Source organism: Colobus angolensis, unplaced genomic scaffold (genome assembly GCF_000951035.1).
Source record: "Colobus angolensis palliatus isolate OR3802 unplaced genomic scaffold, Cang.pa_1.0 Scaffold72, whole genome shotgun sequence".
Taxonomy (NCBI): domain Eukaryota; kingdom Metazoa; phylum Chordata; class Mammalia; order Primates; family Cercopithecidae; genus Colobus; species Colobus angolensis.
The window spans coordinates 2,369,850-2,393,936 of record NW_012120932.1 but is presented as its reverse complement, the minus strand read 5'-3'; the positions used below and the strand labels follow the sequence as shown (position 1 = coordinate 2,393,936).

The window sequence follows — 24,087 nt, the reverse complement described above, 5'->3', positions numbered from 1 at the left end:
CTGCCACCACGCCTGGCTAATTTTTGTATTTTTAGTAGAGACAGGGTTTCACCATGTTGGCCAGGCTGGTCTCAAACTCCTGACCTGGTGATCCAACCGCCTCGGCCTCCTACAGTGTTGGGATTACAGGCGTGAGCCACCGTGCCTGGGCAGATTTCAGCTCTCCAGAGACACGGCAGGAGTTTCACAGAGCCTTGCCTATTCTACTGATGCCAACTTGTTGGCATATCTACTTCCCCAAAAAAGAAGAAAATCCCTGACCATCACCTGAAGAAAACAGACAAATCAGAGATTTATAATGCCATATGACTGACTTGATACAGTTCATGTTCTGAAAACTCTGAAATACAGATCCTATTAAGCTCGAGAACTTACGAGCAGCAGACCTCACCAACCGTCTAAGTGAATCTCCCTCCTTCTATTTAGGCTGGAAAAGCTGGGTGAAGCCGCTGAGACTTCCTGGCTGGCAGGGACCATGACCAGGCTACCTCAGCCTCGGCCTTGCAACCTGCAGCTTTCTTCCAGTGGCCTGAGCAAGAGCTCTCAGACCCATCCGGTCAGCTTGCACCCACAAGTCCCCTTCTTCCAAACCTGGCCACACCACTATGCAAAGTCGTATCCCATGAATCTGGTTTTTTTTTGTTTTTTTTTTTTTACCTGTGAATGCTGGAAAACATCTTTAGCTATGGCATCCAAGTCAGAGGTGTCCTGAATGTTGCGTACATAATCAGCAACGGCTTTGATCACTACGTCGCAAGGTGGCAAGACCAGCTGGTGGGCCCGGACCTGAGAAAACAAACGCAGGTGTCAACAGTGGATGGTGAGCAACCAGAACCAGGCTAATCTGAATGCAGGAGCCAGAAATTCCAACAAGGAGCTACCATCTAAGATCTTATCAGTGCCTGATGATTGTCCACCTGTGAGATCTTGGCCCTAAGACTTCCCTGAGCGGTTCACATTTTGAAGCTCAAGAATGAGATTTTCCTTTCAGTGGATGAAATACAACTCAGCTGCTTAAACTGTGTTGGGTGAAAAGAGCATCTGACAGCCTTCCACCACTTCTGAGAAGTCCAAGACTTGTTTGCAAGGACCTGCATCCATAACAAGTGAAGCACAAAGTAGCCCAGAAAGAAGGCTTGGAGCCACCACTCGCTCCCTTTCTTTCAACACAAACCAACAAAGATGAAGGCCTGCGCCAGTAGGACCTTTAGATTAGAGCCCAGGACTCCCTGAAACCGTAAGCATAAATGCAGTCACCAAGTTCTTGAATCCACTTTCAAAGGCCAACTTCAGCCTAACTGGAGAAAAATGGTATCACTACCTGTTGAGGGGCATGCTTGAGGAAAGTGACAAAGAATATCAAATAAAGTGTAGGAACATCTCATTAGCCAAAAACAGCTGATACCAGAAAAACGTAAGTTAACAGGTTGAAAAGAAGACTAACCACATAATAAGAGCTTTGTGGTAGGCAGGACAATGACCTCCCAAAGCTGTCCACATCCTCCTCTCCAGAACCTGTGAAAATGCTGCATTACGTGGCAAAATTCAATGAAGGCTGCCAGTCAGCTGTTCTCCAAATAAGAATACTATCCTGGATTATTCAGACAAGCCCAAGGGAATCACAGAGTCCTCGAAATGTGGAGAAAGGAGGCAGTGATATAGCATGACAGGGCCTCAGATACTCGAGGCTGGACAGGGCAGGATCCTCCCGAGAGCCTGCAGAGGGACCAGCCCTTGCATGTTAATATACAAGGAAATGAATGTTGTCTTCATGCCTGCTGACACAACATTCATTCCTCATCCCATAACGGATCAAGGAGTAATTTTGACACTCAAGTCTTATTATTAAAGAAATACATTTCACCAGGCTAGAACTGCCATAGAAAATGACTCCTCTGATGCATCTGGGCTAAGTATATTGAAAACCTTCTGGACAGAATTCACTACTCTAGATGCCATTAAGACCATTCATGATTCATGGGAGGAGGTCAAAACATCAACCTTAACAGGAGCTTGGAAGACTTGGTTGATTCCAACTCTCGTGAATGGCTTTGAGGGGGTTCAAGACTTCAGTGGAGGAAGTCACTGCAGATGTGGTGGAAATCGCAAGAGAACCAGAATTAGAAGTGGAGCCTGAAGATGTGACCAAATTGCTGCAATCTCATGATAAATCCTGAATAAATGAAGAAATACTTGTTATGGACAAGCAAAGAAAGCAGCTTTTTGAGATGGAATCTACTCCTGGTGTGGATGCTGTCAAAGATGTCAAAATAAAAGCAAAGGATTTAGAATAGGACATAAGTTTAGTTGATAAAGCAGTGGCAGGGTTTGAGATTAACTCCAATTTCATAAAACATTTCTACTGTAGGTAAACTGCTATCAAATAACATCGCAGGCTACAGAGAAATCTTTCATAAAAGGAAGAGTGAACTGATGTGACAAACTTGAATGTTGTCCAGTTTCCTGAAACTGCCACAGCCACCCCAACCTCCAGCAACCACCACCCTTATCAGTCAGCAGCCATCAGCAAGACCCTCCGCCAGCAAAATGATTCCAACTCACTGTAGACTCAAGAGATCATGGCATTTTTTTACACTAAAGTATTTTTGATTAAGGGATGTACCTTGTGTTTCAGATGTAATGTCATTACACACCTAATAAACTACAGTACTGTGTAAACATTTCTATTATATGTACTGGAAAACCTAAAATTGACATGACTTCTCTGTCATTCCCCTCCAGGCCCCTGCTCTCCAAGGCTCCATGTATGTGAGGAGGTGGCTGCAGAATAGCAGAGTCCCCTTTGGTAAGTGCCTTTGCCTTTCCAAGTCTCTGTGAGTGAGAAATGCACAAAACGGGGATACGTTCCAGTGAGTCATAACGGTGTATTAGGTTACTGTTATTTTGTTGTTGTTGAGGATCACGATGATATATTAGCTAACATATCTTAGCTAGACACTCTTTTAAGCGTTTTATGTATAGTACTGTATTAATTCTTTTTTTTTTTTCTAGTACTGTATTAATTCTCACACATCTATCATGGCAGCCCTTGTTTGTATTAGCAACAGTACCCTCCACAGGGTTCTGAGTGGTCAGTTGTGACCCACAGGCCACTAGCAAGTGGAGGCAGAGCCCTTGGCAGCCACGGAGGGTCTGCTGCCCACCACACAATGCCTACTCAGCTGCTGCTGGGCCCCCCGTAGGCAGCAGTACTAGTGATGTACAGAATCCTGGGACTAGTGCCAGGGAACCTATGGAAACCCTGCGTGATCTAGGCATGCACTGCTGTGGTGGCCTTCACGTTCATGACGCACAGTGGGAAGAAAAGAAGAGTCAGCTCAAAGGTATTCAGCCCAGGGTGAGGTCCATAGAACGGCCAGATCCAAGAGGCCGCTAGCACCCCAAGCTGGTGGTGGCCTAATGTTGCCTGTGCCAGAGGGCAGTCCTCGATCACTCCAAACCCTCTGCTTGAGAGGCCTGAGAGTTCCAAATGAAACAAGCAGGTCTTCCTATCAGGACCTAGGTGAGCTTCTGAAAGAGCACAGAAAAGCAGGCCTCCTGGATTTCCCCAAGTGACTGAACAAAGCAGGTCCCACATGCTTCACAGCACGATGGAGAAGATCTTCTGGGGCAAAGCACAGATGATCTGAATGACAGCACTGACCACTGGCAACCTGCAGAGCTGCCCGACCAAGAAATTATGAGACAGAAGCAATGCTTGCAGACAAGAAGGGGAAGATGAAAAGGCCGGAGCAAGCACAGACAATAATGGAACAGGTCATGAATGCTGGAGTGAGGTGAATGACCTCCCTGTCTTACACCTCTCCAAGCATCCTGCATCTGCTGGAAAACGGTAGAGATCACATGAAGGATGGAGACTTGGAAATGGAGGGGAACAGGGAAGCAGGATATGATGGTCCGCTAGCATCCTGGCTACAAGCTCCTCCAAAGAATGTGGATGGTGATGCTGACTTAGGTGCATCCTTCAAATGTCCTGAAGGAAAGACTGGAGCAACAGAGAAGCAACTGTGGGAAGAATTCCAAAGGAGTCAAGAACGCACAGCACAAATCCAAAGTCTGATGGGTGAGCGGGCCTCTCTGCAGGACACAAGGGCACCATTGGGGAAGGAGCTCGCAAAGCTGCAGCTGAAGCTTCCTGCTCTGCCTGAACTGCACTGAGAACCCATGATGGGGCCTCCGTAGGAGTTCACGCAGGAGGACACCTACGGCCTGGACCTCGAGCAGAGACTTCGCAAGGTGCACTAGTACTTAAACTGCATGTGTCAGACCTGTAACCACTAGGAATCGAAGGAAGACACTTCTAGTTTTCAGAGGGAGATCTTCTTCCATAAGAAAAGAGCCCAGGAAGACGGAATGGCTGCCGGACCCACTGAGAGAGCGCTCCAGGAGTTCCAGGAAGAAAAGGGCTACTCCGGACGGAAGCTGGCTGACTGCAAAGCCAAGTTTCAGCCTTTCCCAAATGGCCCTCTGGCTCCTGGAACTCTGCCCAAAACCCACAGGGCCTGAAAGCCCCCGAGGGACAGTGGGCCCCCAGGAGGGAGGCAGGTCACCATGTGAGGGCTTGGGTACAGAGCACCTGCCTGTTATCTCCCTGTAGTTGGGTCCTGGACACTCACAGACTTGGCAGAACATCAGCCGGTGCTGCTCCCTTTAGAGCACATTTGGGTACTCTCTTGTCAGTTTAGCTACCGTTCAAGAGTTGATGCTGAAACTGCTCTCACTCAACTTTGATAGATAGCACTAGGATTGTAAGGTACTGTTTATCAAATGAAGATTGTTTAATACAATTCTTACAAATACATTGATTCCACATCTTTGGGCCCTCCAAAATTATATAGGATAAGTATTATATTTTCATTTAGAGAATGGGTCCCTCTTAACCTCAACATCATTGTGTTTGATATGGATGGGAAGGTTTAAAACAGAGTTGTTATTAGAAAATAGTGCATTAAATTGGCTGGATAAACTTTGGTTTGAACACAATGCCAAAATACACTCAAAAACAAGACCATACCACTCAAAGATCATATTTTTAATAGTTTGGTCCTAACCTTTGAGGTTTAATTTAGGGAGGTGGACATTTTGCCACCATTGCTACTTATTTTGCAACAGGCACCAGCACGCGGAGAGCCTGGGCCTTACATAGCAAACGAGTCAGCCTCCCGGGCCAGAGCAGGCAGGAACAGCAACAGGCTTTCCCCAGAAGTAAAGAAGTTCATAGAGAAGGGTGCAGGGCCTCCTGTCTCCCAGGGGCATGTGCAGCCCATGACGATGGCTTACACCCATGACACCACAAGTAATTGGGCAGCCCTGCTTCACTCCCATCCCACTTCAAAAGAAAACAACAGAACCTGCTGCTTTTGTTCCCGTGGATATCCTTGTCATCACTATCCCCAGCCCTACAACATGCAGCTAAAAGATCCTTGAAGCAAACAGGTGCTATAATTAAAGTGTCCCCTAAATCCTTCTGAGTGGCTCAATAACATCAAACATGCTACCTCTGGTTTAAGGCCAAAAACACTGGCCCTTCAAAATTTGCTGACCGTGCAGCTACCTTCCCCACCAGCCACCCTCCACCACCCGACTCCGCAGGCAGCTCCGAGCCTGTGCAGAGAGAAGCTTGCTTCCCTCCTGGATGGCTCCTAATCTAGCCTTCTAAATCCAATCCAGGATGAGCTCCCTGACGTCGTCTTTAATCCTTAGGGTCAGGACCTGGTGTGCATTCACTACCCAGGTGCAGGAGGAGTCAGAGGTGCTGTCCTAAGGGCCTGGTCACATCAACAAATCTCACCCCTGCCACATGAGAAAGTGGCTGGAGACAGAAATGCAACACCAGAGGGACATATGGATGGACTTTACATGAGACATTTTAAATTGAAGAAGATAGATTGGAAAGTTGGACATATGTCTTTATTTAAACATACCAGAGAATCTTGGTACTAAAAGGTATTCTGGGATAAATCCTTTAGAAACTTGTTAAATGTTTTAACATGATAAAAGCATATATGTATGAGAAGTTAATTTCTAATGCTATCTATCTGCATAACCCTATACATATACACACACACACACACACACACACCCCTGTATAAACACCACACACATGAAGGTAGTTATCAATATACTTCCAACTGGGAAAAAAACACATCAAGACTTGTTTGTCCATGAAAAGCGTCATCAGCAGTGTTGCTAACTTTCCCTGAGATTCTAAAATAGCACGTGGTTCATCTCATCACAGCAGTAACTACACAGTAGGGTTACAGTAATTTGCCCTTGCCTATTCATAAAAACAAAATTAACGCTCAAACTAAACAAGTGAAGTGTCTGCTGCTTAGAGACAGTGTATAAAATATTGTAATTAATGTCCCATTTATTTCCTTCTCTGCTTTCTTTAATCAGTTTTTTAAATCTTAGCCCAAAAACTTAACATTAAAAAAAAAAAGTCAAATAAATTGCGACATATCTAGAGCTAGAACCATATGTACATTCTATCTCTAAGGAGAGTAAGTAAACTTAATTAACAAGCGAATGCTTACGATCAATTGCTTTTTTCATGTCACTGCGTTGCAATTTCACCAATTGTGACTGAAATTTTACCTGCTTTGTAGGTCAAGAAAATAATTTAGGACTGGGAAAGATCTCTGAAAGATTCAGCTTACCCCTTTGCTTCCAGGCAGAATCATTAAATAATAGATACTGTTTGGGTAGAAATTGATGATTGTCTCTGTGCAAAAATATCCTCTTATGTGAAAGATTTTCACTTTTAGCTCATCTTTCCCCAAATCTCCTCATCATTTCCTACTGAAAAACGTGTTCTGCAGTCTTCTAAACATCATTGACAGATGGATATAGCATGTAGGGCTTTGCTGAATGCAGAATGCCACCAAACCTGACCCAGACAAGCACGCCACAGAGCTATCTCCCTGACATGTCACAATCCATGAGCAGTGGCACCCCGTTGTCCCCTATGACAATCTCTAGTCCTTTGGCCACTCTTGACAACCTTTGTTTTGTTTTGTTTTGTTTTGTTTAAAAAAAAAAAAACCTCCAGGAGGCTGCAATCTTGGAGTTGGGTCAGTGGTGTGGACACCAGCCTGGCCACACTACTGGGCCTATTCCCCAAATGGGTGGTGCTGGGAGCACTGGCTGGACTTCTCTGCAGCCATGCAGGGTGAGCCTTTGGCCTCATCTCCAAGCAGCTTGACATCCCCAGGCGTAACTTTCAGAACAAGCAGTAGGTGTTCTCACCGATCTATCTACCAGGCCTGTGTTAGGGGTGAAGAGTGGAGGCTGGCACCCATACTACATACTACAAGGACAAAAAAGTCCATGGAAACCCTGTCAGGCACATCCTCAAAGGGGACTTTGATGGGAAGCCCTCACTGAAGCTGCTTGGTGGCTACTCCAGACAGAAAAGATCTTTGACGCTTTAGAGTCACTGATTTCAGTGAATTATTTCAGGCACTCAAGGGGCACCTTAAGGAAGCTAAGAAACAACTACACTATAACAACGTTTGAAGTCCAAAGAAAACAATCTCTTCCTGGTTTCTGAAAGCAAAATAAGACATAATTTAGCCCCTCTTAAAGAAGCATTTATTTATTTATTCACTGTTTTCTAATATTTCACTGCTTAAAAATCTGCAGTCTCACTCTTGGTTATATCTTTAAAATCAAACCTTTTTTCTACAGCTGTGAATTCGTTTAAATGAACTTACCTTGTAATATTCCAACTGCTAAATCAAACCCAACATGCCACAGTACTCAAAGGATTCAATAAAATCCAGTATTCCTTTTCATGTAATATGTTGATTGAAAACTCTTTCAAAGCTCTCTAAAATGTACCACTAGACAGGATCACCTGACAGGGTCTAACCTAATCTCTAAAATCCACTCGGTCATATTCCTGTGGGATGTATAAGCTAATTAAATATACCATACAAAACTATGATTAAATGATTTTGAGATTGTTGGTGCCACTGCTCCCAAAGTGTCTCTTGGCTGCTCATTTAAAATGCAAATGAATATAAATGCAAGTTTCACAAAGTATCATTGCTGAAGCAGAACTGATCCACTTCATTACCAAGTGGAAAACAGCGAAGGGCAAGTACTCTGCATTTTGGCAATTTCAAGGAAGGGAAACGGAAGCTCGATTTGGCCAATATTCACTCACGGGTGAGGCCTGTGCTAGAAAAAAGGAACACAGAACAACCCTTCAAATTTCCTGACTTCGAGAAGCTCACATTCTTCTTGGTGACAAAATGTTGCCCCAGTCTCTCAGGGAGCCCCTGAGAGGACACAGTGGAGCACAGGTCTGGGGGCTGAGGAGGCAGAAATGCTTCCTTGGTGATCCAAGGTGGGCGAAGCTCAAAGTATGGTCCCCAAGAAACTGTCACCACCACAGTCCTTGGCCCCAGCAGTCTGTACTTTTGACCAAGCCCTCCAAGCTATGGAATCACCAAATGCACCCTGCAGGCCCAAAGTTTTCTACTATAACAGTCAAGGGAAAGGAAAACACGTAGACCCTAGAATTGTCAGATACCACTAATAGTCATGCCTTCAAAATTCTTGAAACGTTATGACATATATCAGTATTCTGTACGCATTTGCCTAAAGATTTGAAAGGTTGTTAAAATGCAATTAATCACAAATAATGTTAAGTGTGATCATCACTCCAAAGATGGAAACTGCTATGCACGTATACTGAAGTACCTAAAGGTTTTAAACTGAACAAAGAAAAGTTATTCATTCCATTTTACAGGCCTAGAGCCTAGGATGAAAAGGCAGGCAGGCCAGAGGTGACTTCAGCTGCCCTACTGGGACCTGGGCTCCATCGTGCAGTGACAGGATCTCTTTACAAAAAGGTGCCACCAGTCCAAGGAGGAAACTGTTGTGTACTGTGGTCACCTTCCCTTCTTGGGGGAATACCTGTCATGTATTCTAATAGTTTCGAAGGCTGTGTACCCAGGTTCTGCCCTAAGGATGCATACTCAATTTAATCCTCACAATTCTATGAGTAGTCACTGTTAACGTCCCCATCTTACAGAGGAACTTACTAAGTACCCACCACAACCAACCAGGTGAGTGGCTGAGTGGACTCTACATACTTAGCCACAGCACTGTGGTCTTTTTATCTTCCACTCGAAATTGCGCCTTTTTTCAAGTGTTGAAATGTGCTTATTTAATGAAAAGATGGTAGACGGTGAATTCCTTTTTCTTCCAATATTCTTACTTAGAAAAATTAAGAGTTGGCAACACAACGGTAGTCTTCCAACTTTTTTTTTTTTAACAGATACGTGGAATTCAAATCACTGCTACAGATGAAGAGAGTGACTGAGAAATTCTAAACAGGGGAATGATGAGATCAGACCCGAATTTAAACAGATCATTTTGTGAACCATGTGGAAGACGGATAGCCGAGCAAAAGATCAGCAAAAGGGTGGGTCCATGGCTCCTGCATGAATCCCAGCAAGCAGTGACTGAAACAGAAGTAAGGAGAGGATGTGGCAATTCAGGAAATATCAAAGCAGATGCAGGAAGGGGAAGAATCAAAGATGACTCCCAAGTTCTACCGTGGATGACTGGCACGGTCACTGGTGGCACTAGGTGGCAAGTACAACACAGGAGGACCAGCCAATTTAGAGAAGATGAAGACATCCGTAGATCAGAGATGCCAAATCTGACATGCAGGTGCACATCCAAGTAGAGAGGACAGGGTGGAGAGCTCGGTGAAGGGGACTTGTCTGGAGAAATACATTTCAGGGTAGCTGAGACTTCGGCACAGATCTGCCAGGAGAGTGTGAGAATCACAGTACAGATGGAACCCGTAGGAGGCAACAGAGGCGAGGAGGAGGAAAAGAAAGACTACAGCACACTGACATGTGGAAAGCCAGGCGGGAGGGCCCCGGCGAGGAGAGGAGGAGTATGATAAGGCGGAAAACCAGCCACAAGATCAGCTCTCATGGGCATCCATGGTCTTGACAAAAGCACTCTTATGACAACGAGATTCAAGGGAAGGAAGTGAAGTGTTGGGGATGTGACAGGAGCTACCACAAGATGGCACTCAGAAGAATATGGGGCAGATCTGTTCATATTTACAAACTGAGGGCCAAGAACCAAGAGAGAGGGAGATATTACACAGAAGTCCCACCAGATGTGTTCAATGACAAAGGTTCAAGAAGGCCAGGAATACTCCAGTGTCGGGCTAGAAAAGAAATAAAAATGGGAAAATAAATGTGTAGATGAGGAAAGAGAAGTTGAGGAGGACCATGCCTGAAGGTGTCAATATTCTGGCAGAAAGAACCTGCTAAGAGAAAGCAGTGTGAAATTGAGCAGAGGCCCAGGAGAGCGCGATGAGTGTTCACAGTAACTGGGAAGGAGAATAGAATGATACTGCCCCATGGAGGGGCTGCCTACAGTCAGACACCAGCATTTTTCAGATCAGTTTTACTGAAATATTTCGCATGGAATAAAATCCCATCAATTTTAGCATATAATTCAGTGAGTTACAACACACGCCTCCAATAGTGTAACTACTATCACAATCAAGAAAATATCACATTCCCACCACCCCAGAGTCCCGTTGTGTCCGTTGCCCACCGCAGTCCCAGACAACCACAAGTCTGCTTTCTATCACTATTGTTTTGCCTTTTCTAGAGTTTTATATAAACGTGATCAGACAGATTTCCTTCGGGTTTGACTCTTTGCTTAAGATAACACTTTGAGATGCAAACGTATTGCAAAGATTACTAGTATATTTGTAAATCATGCATCTAATACTAGACTTGCATCTGGAATATATTAAAAATCATTAGCATGCAGGCCAGGTGCGGTGGCTCACGCCTGTAATCCCAGCACTTTGGGAGGCCGAGGTGGGTGGATCATGAGGTCAGGAGTTCAAGACCAGCCTGGCCAACATGGTGAAACTCTGTTTCTACCAAAAATACAAAAATTAGCTGGGCATGGTGGCGCATGCCTGTAGTCCCAGTTGCTCAGGAAGCTGAGGCAGGAGAATTGCTTGAACCTAGAAAGCGGAGGTTGCAGTAAGCTAAGATCATGCCACTGCACTCCAGACAAAGCGAGGCTCTGTCTCAAAAAACAAAAACAAAAACCCTTAGAACTCAATGATGAAAAGACAAATAACCCAATTTTAAAATGAGCAAAGGATTTGAGGAGGCATTTATCCAAAGAAGGTCTAAAAATGACGAATAAGCATAGCAAAAGATATTCAACATCATCAGTCGTCAAAGAAATGCAAATCAAAACAAAAATGAGAAACCTCATTAAGCTCACTAAGAAGGAGAAAATAAAAAAACAGACAATAACGAGCATTGGTAAGGATGTGGAGAAATCAGAACCTTTACACGTTGCTGGGGGGAATGTAAACTGTGCAGCTGCTGTGGAAACAGTTTGATGGTCCTCAAAAAGCGAAGCATAGGTCAATTACAGTGGCTCATGCCTGTAATCCCAGCCCTTTGGAAAGCCAAGACAGGCGGATCACTTGAGGTCAGGAGTTTGAGACCAGCCTGGCCAACATGGTGAAACCCCATCTCTACTAAAAATACAAAAATTAGCCGCGTGTGGTGCCACACACCTGTCATTCCAACTACTCAGGAGGTTAAGGCAAGCAAATCACTTGAGCCTGGGAGGCAGAGGTTGCAGACAGCCAAAATCATGCCACAGGTCTGGGCAAAGGAGTGAGACTCTAAAAAAGTCTCAGGCCGGGCGCGGTGGCTCAAGCCTGTAATCCCAGCACTTTGGGAGGCCGAGACGGGCGGATCACGAGGTCAAGAGATCGAGACCATCCTGACTATCATGGTGAAACCCCGTCTCTACTAAAAAATACAAAAACTAGCCGGGCGAGGTGGCGGCGCCTGTAGTCCCAGCTACTCGGGAGGCTGAGGCAGGAGAATGGCGTGAACCCAGGAGGCGGAGCTTGCAGTGAGCTGAGATCCGGCCGGCCACTGCACTCCAATCTGGGCGACAGAGCGAGACTCCGCCTCAAAAAAAAAAAAAAAAAAGTCTCAAAAAAAAAAAAAAAACAAAGAAAGAAAGAAAGAAAAGAAAAAGGAAGAAAAAAAAAATCTAAGCACAGACCTACTACATGACCCAGCAATTCTACTCCCAGCCATATACCCATGGAAAATGAAAACATCCACACAAAATTTACACACAAATGTTCATAACAACATTATTTATAATTGTCAAAAGGTAGAAATAACCCAAGTGTCCACTAACTGACGAAAAGAGCAATAAAAATGTCATATATTCACACAATGGGATATCATTCAGTCATTTAAAAAAAAACGCAGTAGGCTGGGTACGGGGCTCATGCCTGTAATCCCAGTACTATGGGAGGCCGAGGTGGGAGGATGCTTGAGGCCAGGAGTTCGAGACCAGCCTGGGCAACATGGTAAAATCCTGTCTCTAAAAAAAAATTAAAACATTAGCCCAATGTGGTGGTACGTGACTATAGTCCTAGCTACTAAGGAGGCTGAGGCAGGACGATTGCTTGGGCCCAGAAGTTCAAAGTTACAGTGAGCTATGATCACGCCACTGACGGCACTCCAGCCTAGGAGACAGTTTCTTTTCTTTTCTTTCTCTTTTCTTTTTTTTTTTTTTTTTAAAAAAAAAAAAGGAATAAAGTACAGATACATGTTACGACATGGAAGAACCGTGAAAGCACTATACTCAGTGAAAGAAGACAGACACAAAGACCACATGTTGTGTGGTTTTATGTGGTGGCGGGCGCCTGTAGTCCCAGCTACTCGGGAGGCTGAGGCAGGAGAATGGCGTGAACCTGGGAGGCGCCTGTAGTCCCAGCTACTCGGGAGGCTGAGGCAGGAGAATGGCGTGAACCTGGGAGGCGGAGCTTGCACTGAGCCGAGATCGTGCCACTGCACTCCAGCCTGGGCAACAGAGTGAGACTCTGACTCAAAATAATAATAATAATAAATAAATGTCCAGAATAGGCAAATCCATCGAGACAGAAATCATATTAGTGGTTGGCCAAGGAGTTGTAGACAGAAAGAAGTGGAGAGTGACTGCCAATGCAGACATGGCTTCTTTTTGGGGTGGCAGGGGCTAGAGTCTCAAAGACACAGCAAGAGGGTCAGGAAGAGAAGTTGACCCTGGACGAGGGCTGTGCGCAAGAGATATAAGAAACCAAGATGCTGGACATAGCTGGGACTGCTGCTAGCAAGCCCTCTGCTTCTTTTTCTTTTTTGTTGAGATAGGGTCTTACTCTGTCGCACAAGCTGGAGCACAGTGGCACAGATCAAGGCTCACTGCAGCCTCGATATCCCAGGCTCAAGCAATCCTTCCACTTCAGCCTGTCAAGTAGCTGGGACTACAGGGGCATGCCACCACACTCAGTTAGTTTTTTTTATTTATTATAGAGATAGGGTCTCACTATGTTGCCCTGGTCTTGAACTCCTGAGCTCAAGTGATCCTCCCACCTTGGCCTCCCCAAGTGTTAGGATTACAGGTATGAGCCACCACACCCAGCTCAAGCCCTCTGTTTCTGACCAAGAATGTCTTGGAAGGAACTTGCCTGGCACGAAATCTGGTGCCAGATTTGGCTGGGCAGGGGGTGGTGGCAGTTTCCAGGCAAAATGTCTTAAGGGTGATATTCTCTAGGTTGAGGAGCCCTCGGTGTACAGTTAGAGTGCAACAACAGTGTCTGATCTGCCATGAGTGGAGGGAAGACATGGGACTGGGACGAGGACACAGCACTAATTCACACATGTGTCACCATGGCCTGCAGTGGAAGGTGAATACGCTAAGCAGAAAGTGACGGAGATAGCCTGGTTCGAAACAGGGCTGACATTATGAACTCACAGGGTAGGAAGTAAGCTAGAAAATGTTTACACTCTCATTTTTAAGACTGACATTATGCTGCTTATTTAAAATAAAACTAGAGCATTCTAGTTCTAAGCACAGTTAGCAGGCCGGGCGCAGTGGCTCATGCCTGTAATCCCAGCACTTTGGCAGGCCGAGGCGAGTAGATCACATGAGGTCAGGAGGTCGAGACCAGCCTGACCAACACGGTGAAACCCGGTCTCCACTAAAAATACAAAAATTAGCCTGGTGTGGTGGTACACGCCTGTAGTCCCAGCTACCTGGGAGGCTGAGGCAGGAGAATCACTTGAATCCAGGAGGCAGAGGTTGCAGTGAGCCAAGATCACACCACTGCACTCCAGCCTGGGTGACAGAGCAAGACTCCATCTCAGAATAATAGTAATAATAATAAAGCACAGTTAGCAAAGACACTACTACTGAGCTTCTCTTTGCTTGCTCTATTCCAGGTCTCTCTCCCAGAGATACCGTAAGTGCCAGCACTACCAACACGGTATCTTTCAGATCCCATTCAGACTGTGTCTGCCTTTCCCTTGCTGGCCTCTGTTCCTGCTGCCGCTGGCAGGGTCGTCCATTCCAGGTCAATCAGGAAGAATTCTGCTTGGCAGTCCCACTCACTCCATGGGAGGAGCCAAACTAAAAGCAATCCTGTAACAAGGAAGGAGCACAAACCTCCCACAACTTACATCCCTTTCTTCCCAGCAATATGACAGGAGACCTACTCCTAATCTGTGAAAAAAAGATAGAAGCGGGTGTGGTGGTGCGCACCTGTAGTCCCAGCTACTCGGGAGGCTGAGGCAGAAGAAGGAGAATCAATTGAGCCCAGGAGTTTGCATCTGTACTGCACATGATCACACCTGTGAACAGCCACTGCACTCCAGCCTGAGCAACAGAGCAAGACCCTATCTCTTAAAAAAAAAAAAAAAAAAGAGAGACAGAAAAACTATTCTTGAGCCCCCAGAGATTCCAGCAGATTCCTCAGAATTCTAAGCTTTCCAGTTTTATTTTAAAACAAACAGGGAACAGAGAAGGAGACTGACTGGAAGATATAAACAAGCAGAAATCCTTTTGAGTTCAGTTTGTATTTTAAGTTATTTCATTTAACAACCCCACATATAAATTAAAAGGAGCAAAGAAAAAATTTCTTATCAAATGCAGGTTTTCAAGACTTAAAGCTTAAAATCCAGCACAATGAATCTGTATACATTAACCATTAAGAACATTTAGCTAATGTCACACACATGATGCCTCACATGCATGATGATGGATGGTGACAACGATGACCGCCACTAGCAAGATAGACATTTTTATTACACTTTGAAGGATCAAATATCAATCTGTTTAAAGTGGTTATCTCTGAGAAGTGGGATTATAAGTACCCTTCATTTTCAGATGACATATTTCTGTACTGATTAAATTTTTTCTAATTATTTTTATAATAAAAAGGAATTTTAAAAAAGATAACATAGGCTTCTAGTTAAGACAGTAAAAATGCAATAGACATATGAAGACTACAAAGATTAATAAAATCAGAGGGTTCAGTCAAACTACCTCATCTTGTCTGTCTCTCTTTTTTCCCCAATATTTGGACTATGTTTAGAAAGAAAAAAAAAAGAAACAGAAGAATATTTTTAATCTACTTACCTTCCAGGCCCCTAACATTATATTTTCTAAAGCTAAATAAGTACATAGATTTTAGGAAGTTTTTCTTAGCTCTTACTAAACTATTATATAATGACTTATTAAGAAAAAAATATATGAAGTGAACTTCAATTAACACTAACATGTAAGGAGAAATTCCTTCTTTGGAGGGTTCATAGAATCAGAACCACTCCCTCCCGCTATGACAATATAGGTGAAAGTCAGAAACAAACAAAGTCTATCTTTCTATTTACTTACAGTTGATACCCAACTTAATTTTTTTAAAAAAAGATTTCAGAAAGATCAAGTCATCTGATCACCAACCTAGCTCCAGCAAGGTTACATGGTACACATCACACACAATGAAGCCTCAAAGTGCCTGAAATGCTACAGCGCTTCTCAGATGGAAGCTGGCTCCAGGCACTGCATCAGACCTACCAGCACCTCTAGCCCTAGTCCGGACACAGGCACCAGGCACAGCGGTCACTAGGACCACAGGCTGAGCAGCAGCTGCAACAGCCACCCAGGTGTCCATCCGGGAAACCCAAGAAAAAGGACTGTTCAGTTCCTGTCTGTCTCAAAGGGCCCTGATCTACCACTAGACTGGTTCACTGTGGGGTCTGCTGTGCGTTCCAGCCCTGGAGGTGACATGGTCCCTGTGATGAGAAGGCCATACTGACAGCCCTACCATCGTTGCTCCTGGAGATCCTGATGCTACCGTCCTCACTACTCTCTCAGAGCCAGACCCAACTGCTGGCCCTAAAGGACATGTATTAAAAGTACCACTCGATGACTTCTGGTTGAGGACAATAAGACATAAAAAATATAGTTAAAGATACCCCTGGGTGAAATTTAAGGTGAATGACCGGGCACGGTGGCTCACGCCTGTAATCTTAGTACTTTGGGAGGCTAAGGCAGGCGGATTACCTGAGCTCAGGGGTTTGAGACCAGCCTGGGCAACAAGGTGAAACCCCGTCTCTACTAAAATACAAAAAATTAGCCATGCGTGACAGCAGCGTGTACCTGTAGTCCCAGCTACTCGGGAGGCTGAGGCAGGAGAACTGCTTGAACCCAGGAGGCAGAGGCTGCAGTGAGCCGAGATTGCGCCACTGCACTCCAATCTGGGCAAGGGAGCAAAACTCCGTCTCCAAAAAGAAAAAAATGGAGGTGAATCTAAAAGTTTTCTTGATATGGCCTGATAGATTGTCCCCGATATACGGGTGCCTTAGGGAAAGATAAAGCTGGCAAAAGATTACCAAAAATAAGTGAATCAGAGAGGTAAGATGATAAATACACAAAGACATTTAAATCAAAAGGAAGAAATGCCAGGGCTAGGAATGAGAGGGAGCTCCTAAGATGATGCAGAAGAAAGCAAGCGGACTTTAGGGGAAGCTCCGAGAGAGGATCACACAGAGAAGACGGCGTTCCATGGATGACTGCAGCCTGGTTCAGGGCCCAGCCAGGCCCTAGGACAACCAGATGATGGGGTCAGAAAGGGCTGGAGGAGGACAAGTACTTCTAGGGGAGGCTCACCACGCAGAGATGGGGTCTTTCAAAAAGACTGGGAACTGCCGTGTAGACAGAGTAAAACGGACTAAACCTAACTAGAAAGTAGAACTGCTGGTAGTGAAGTCTCAGGAAAGGGTCAGCCCACATAAAATCTGCAAGCTGGGGTGTCCCAGACAAGGAGGCAGAAGGAGCTCAAAGGGCTCAGTGGTTGGGAATACTTTGCAATCACAAACAACTGGCAGGGATGGAAACTCAAAATATATGAAATTGAATATGAAGTTCAGGAACACAAAACCATCAAAATGAATACAATGACCTGACACTAAACAGGTCCAACTTAAATGTTATTATATCCAAAAACGAGGTCAATAGACTGTAGAACACCCAAGTGACAAAAAGCCTTCTATAAAGTGTTCTAAAAACCCAAGATTCAAGAAAACCAGAGGCAACAAGAAATGATGTTTTTAAAAAAATAAAGCCAGCAAACATCTATAACACATACTAAAAAATTAAAACAACAAAATGCCCACCCAAAATAAAAAATTCCCGTACCCAGTTAGGACACAAAATCATACAATTTTTAAAACCCCAAAAAGCACATTTTGAAAAACTGCTCACTTAACAGGTGTCTACAGCCAGGGGGCCCTGCCCAGGACGGACTGCCATAGCCACAGGCCCCTCTGATGAGCACGGGCCACACCAGCCACGCAGGGCACCCACAGGCTCACTAAACCTTATGACCAGGCAGAATGAATGGCTGACCACTCCCAGGGCACAGGAGGAGGTAGGCATGGGGGCACCACCTGAAGGGACACAGAGGCTGGGCTGGGGACTGGAGTCCATGCTCTGTGGGCTCAGCTCCCTGGGTACCAGGCTGCCTGACGCCTTCCATTTCTCTCATGCAACACTGCCAGCCACACCAAAACCATCAAAGGAGCACAGCAGCCCAGAGCAACACAAGCAGCGGGAGCCTCTTCAAAAGACCAATATGCATCCAACCCACTTTTCATTACTGTAAATACAATCACGAATCTTCCTAATTATAACACTGAGTCCAAAAACACATTGAAAGGATATTCAATGTATTTTCCTTATTAAAGATATAACCCTTTGAAGAAATACTGCCATTGGAAAAAGTTTAAATGAGCAAGGAAATGAGATGCACTCCTGGAATGCCGTCCCCATTGTTTGGGAGGGAGTGTACATTTCAGGAGTGTATCTCAACTCTTCCTGGTACATAAAAGATTCTCTTACATTTCCAATCAAACAGAGTAACTTACTTACAGCAAATTAAGGTAAACGCAGCCTCAGGCTTGGGTGCCTGTGCAGCCCGGGGGTTTTACCCATCGTGGCGCAGCCCGCTCTGTATCATCTGCTGCCAGGCTCCCTGCTCTGCAGGACCTGGGCCTGGGTAGAGACAGAGGTCACACTCCAGCCCAGCCTCTAGGCATCTCCAGGACTACAGTGAGGAATCTCAACAGCCAGGTCTCCCGAGGAATAGGGAGTAACACATAACTCTTGTTTTCTTACTCTCATTATAGAACTGACCACATCTTAGAAACTACCTGACCCCTAACACCACCCTACAATTTTACATGTTACATGAAATGGCCCAACTGTCCTGAACATAAATGAAATATTCTTTGCAACTAAACCTAAGAAATTCGACACCCACCTTAGTAGCAACTCTTAAGGTTACCACTGACGTATGAAAAAGTCACCTTACATCCTATTTCCTACTGCCTTCTACCAATTTTAGGTTCTAAGTGTGTCTAACATTGCAGTCATAACCTAGTAATAAGCACGATCTACTACTAACTAATAAAGCAGGACAAAACAGAATGTGGCTCCCGTCCTAGCTTTCCTCTTTGCAGATATTACCCAACGATTTAACAGTTGTTCTTCCCTGTGCTTCTGAGCCCCCAGAGCCCCAAAGCAGACATGCTATTCTTTCAGCACACCCCAGGGCTGTGGACAGTCAGGGAGGACTTCACAATTTCTAACTGATGTAGCTGGTTCAACGACAGTCGGAGAGCTACAAATTCACAGTGAATGAATGAATGCATGGAGTGAAATTTGTAAAGACACATGTTTAAAAGATGAGTCTAAGAATGCTACTTATAAACAAAACAACTAAAAATTCATAGTGCTACCAACATACTGAAGATTTGGAATCACATAAATTATCCACTACTAATGACTTCCTATCCCTGGTATTTTGTGATTTTCATCAGATGGTAAAAAGAGAAATTTTCTCATGATTTTTATTGGTTCCCTTTCTAACACAGTATACTGGAAAAACAGCTGTTAAGGACACGTGATTTTGCATCCTCAAGCTTAATCTTTCTTGGTCCATCCCTTTTATCATATTGTATTTGTACTATTTCGCCAAAGCCAAATTTATTATTGTTCACAGAGGGTTGGTGTTCTATGAAGTTACTATCTAATCAATTCAAAGCACCTTTTAAAATGCAATACCATAATCTTAAACCTGTCATCATTTCAACACAATACAAAAACACAAAGAATATTTCAGAAAATAAAACTCAGAATATTATGGAGATATGTAACAACTATCCAAATTTTCAAAAGATGCAATTGGTTTTATAACTGGGAAAAAAGAAAGAGACTAAATACCAGGCAGGATACATACAATTCTGCAGCACATCCATCAGTCATGCTCATGGGGAGAAAACCACGTCCAATTTCCCCATGTACATTAAAATTACTGAAATGGTGCTGCATACAAAAATGTGAATGAAGGGTCAAAACATTAAAGTGGGCCAGGTGTGGCGGCTCACACCTGTAATCCCAGCACTTTGGGAGGCCGAGGTGAGTGGATTACCTGAGGTCAGGAGTTTGAGACCAATACGGCCAACATGGTGAAAACCCCTCTATTAAAATACAAAAATTAGCCGGCATGGCAGCAGGTGCCTGTAATCCCAGCTACGTGGAAGGCTGAGGCAGGAGAATTGCTTGAACCCGGGAGGCAGAGGTTGCAGTGAGCCAAGATCTCACCCCTGACTCCATTCTGGGTGACAGAGCAAGACTCTGTCTCAAAAAAAAAATTTAAAGTGGCTAACAAATGCAGTTTCTGAACTTATCTCAAAACCAGGTGTGCTTGCATTTCAGGTTTGACTTTAAAATCCTACAACTTATCAAGTCATCTGAAAAATAATTTAGGATTTCTTTTCCAATATGCCATAAAAGTGCTCAGTTAATATCAAAATGCATCCATAAAGCTTGACTGGATCCTGATTAAAAAAAAACAACCTATAAATGACTCTGAAAAAATATGAATGTGAACTTAATATTAAATGATATTAGACACTGCACTCCAGCACAGGTGACAGAGCAAGACCTTTCTCAAAAAAAAAAAATGATATTGGAGAATTATTATTAATTTAGTTGATGTCATAAGACTAACATGATAAAGTAACAAAATGTCCTTATTTTTAGGAAGTGATGGAGCAAGCTGAAGTGGTGGAGCAAGCTGACATTTCCATGGGTGAAGTGTTACATCTGCAACTTACTTCCAAAGAGTTTTTGTTAAACAAAACACAGATATATACTTTATGGCAAAATGTTTATAATTGTCAGACCAAGATGGTGGATATATGGATACACATTCTCTATTCTTTCCACATTTTAATACTTAAAGATTTTCTTAACAAAATTTAGGAAAAACACACATGTAATGATGTTATTCACCTGGCAATAAATTGAGCTGGTTTTCCAATAATTCTTCAAACAGCTCTTCCCTTCTAACCCTGTGACATATGAAGCAGGGCTAGTTTAACTTAGACATACACATATAGCCAGAGACCTTGGGAGTATCTCACCCCTGCTCTTCAAAACAAAATAAATCTTGTAGGAAACAAGCCTTCATTTGTGTCTCGTTTATAAAAGCATAATGCTTAACAGATCTACTGAGCACAGGTGCAGTGCTCTGAAGTCCAGCTGATGACACGCTGCATTTCCCCAATCCGCATTTCACTCATGGCATAACCGGGAGCTTAGGGTCCAGATGACAGATCACATCACTTCATTCATGAAAACATACAGGAGGGATTCTATGGCCAGAAATGTAATTTCTAACAAGAGGAGAAAAACTAATTTTTGAACAAGAAGTTGAAAACAGTCCATATCAACCCCTGTTAGGGTGAAAAGGAGAACATTTTATAGCATGCTAGAGACGAAAAAGAAAAAGAGTTTGAAATAGCAAGGAACAAAATGAAAGGAGGAAAGGAATTCTACTTAAGCTTTTGGGTATGACCAAAGTTAAAGGTAAATTAAAATGTAGAAGAAAAACTCCCATTTGAAACTAGCCACCAATTAAAATTGTTTATGGAGGGAGGGTAATTACGACAACATTCAGAATTTTACAGCCCTTCAGAACACCCAATTTAACTGCCACCCTTTACTATAAAGAAGCAATCCCAGGGCGGGAAGCAGATACAAAGTCTAGGTCCCCATCTTCCCATTTGCCCAAGTCAAGAAGGGCATGTGAACCTGACAAATAATCATTGCAATCACAAGAGTCACCAACAATTCCAAGCTGAAGTTTTCCAGTGCCTCGCGCCAATCTCACTCATTGCTCCTATGCTCACGTCAAACAGACACCTTCCACTGTAGAAAATCAGTTAAGTGCCTCCCTCTCTGATGTCTGTGACATCACAAACAGGAAGGGAATCAAGAGAGAGAAAAATAATATTAAGTTTCAATAAAACAGTACAAATGGATCATTTATCTAATGAATTTGAGTCTCCCCCATCATCCAAAAGCTTTATTTTATAATTGTAGAAAATTAGTTACAAAATTTATCAACTATGCAAAAGATGTTGCTCTAAGTGACAAGTAACTACACTACCTAGAGAAAAAATTAAAATTTTTAAGTAAGAAAATTAATATATAAAACATCAGCTCAAAGATTTCCTTCTATCTAGGTACAAGGCACAAAGAATTCCTTAAGGGAAATTTTCAAGGACATTTATACATTTACCTAACACATAGGTGTTGAGAACAAAGGATGGTAGCATTGTTGCTTGCTTTTTAAGGCAGTGCATATCCTGAAATCATGGGAAAACATGATATTGCTAACTTTGTAGCACCACCAATAAAGGGCCTAACATGTTATTAAAGTAATAGCAGGCCAGGCACAGTGGCTCACGCCAGTAATCCCAGCATTTTGGGAGGCTGACGCAGGCGGATCACGAGGTCAGGAGATCGAGACCATCCTGGCGAACACGGTGAAACCCCGTCTCTACTGAAAATACAAAAATTAGCCGGGTGTGGTGGCGGGCGCCTGTAGTCCCAGCTACTCGGGAGGCTGAGGCAGGAGAATGGCGTGAACCCGGGAGGCGGAGCTTGCAGTGAGCCAAGATCCAGCCTGGGCAACAAAGCACGACTCCATCTCAAAAAAAAAAGTTAAAAAAAAAAAAACCCCGTAATAGCAAACTCACAGTTGATTATTACAAATGCTACAAAAATAAAGTGAAATTTGTACCTTTAGTGAGGCTAGTGGATGTTCTGGACCAAGTAAACTCCAATGAAAGGAAGCCAGATCTTCATCAGGCAGAATGTGATTTCCTGGAATATAAACATGGATAACATAAAAGCAATCATCTTAAGTAACACAGGGAAACATTTAAAAGCACTGCATCTATAGTAGAAAACTTTCAAACAGAAACTGAGAACAACTCTTCATCTCTTAACATAAAGCAACATACAGCAGGCAGAATCCTTGCAGCTGCCTCAAGAATGATGGGAATTTCTAGTGGAGTCACAGCAGCATTCAACCTAAGAACTGCATAAAACTGAAGCCACCTCACAGGACAGTATTAAAAATAAACACCAGTTTGCAAAAGGTCAGTCTGACAATGTCAGGCTATCAAACACCAATTAGATTCAAGTTTTCATTTGTTCATGAAATGGCTGTGATTCAAGCTTTCATCTGTTCATGAAATAGCTATGGTTCAAAATTACATAAAAACACCCAATGTGAAACCTGCACAATTATAAAATCTTTCTTAGCAAGATTAAATGACAATGACTGCTGATCGTAACATGAATCAACACCCTTCTCCCATAATTTCCATCACCACCCACAAACATATGTGAAAAGGCCCATCCTACAATAATACTCATGAGGCCATTAAGCTGCTCATCCTCTCACCAGTGCCGTCACAGTCTACAAACAAAACTGTATTCAGTGGGGAAACTGTAGTTGGGGGAATACTCTACTTTCACAATCATGTTCGTACGCCTGGTGTACCTGATCTTTAGTAGGTTAGCTATCTCACTGAAATCTCCAAGCAGTAATTTCCCAAATAACCGTGATTTTTATAACATGACTTAATCACCTCCACATTATGATAGCAGATTCATTAATTTGCTACTAACAGAAGGCAAAACAAAGTGAGACCATTCGGAATATTGCTACATTATAATATAGGTTGAGCATCCGTAGTCCAAAAATCCAAAATGATGCAAAATCTGAAACTTTTTCAACATCAACATGATGCCACAAGTGGAAAATTCCACACCTCTGCTCATAAGATGGGACGCAGTCAAAAGGCAGCCAAAACTTTGTTTCCTGCACAAAATTATTTAAAATGTTTTATAAAATTACCTTTAGGCTATGTGTATAAGGTATATATGAAACATAAATGACTTTCATGCTTAGACTTGGGTCTCATCTCTAAGATACTTCATTAGGCATATGCAAATACTTCAAAATACTTCTGGTCCTAAGCATTTCAGATAAGAGACACTCCACCTGTATTCCAAACACACAAACACACAATCCAGAGGTACTGAACTCCCGTGATGTCCAAATGAGCAAATCTGAACCGTAACTGCCCAGGTTTGCTGTGCTTGATATTGTTTTCCTCTGTTAAGGGATTGCACAGAATTTCACGGTGAAGAATGAAGTGTCTGGCCAGGCGCGGTGGCTCACGCCTGTAATCCCAGCACTTTGGGAGGGCGACACGGGCGGATCACGAGGTCAGGAGATCGAGACCATCCTGGCGAACATGGTGAAACTCCGTCTCTACTAAAAAA

General features: G+C 43.6%; 1 protein-coding gene across 1 annotated transcript in view; it reads right to left on the bottom strand.

Moving 5' to 3' along the window:
* Nucleotides 1-24,087, bottom strand: part of FAM120A (family with sequence similarity 120A) — a gene marked incomplete at its 5' end in the record, with an annotated part of 122,671 nt that overhangs the window by 68,841 nt on the left and 29,743 nt on the right. Inside the window, 2 exon segments of the mRNA XM_011927528.1 lie at nt 658-786; nt 22,532-22,614. Of these exon segments, the coding sequence (XP_011782918.1) occupies nt 658-786; nt 22,532-22,614 (212 nt within the window).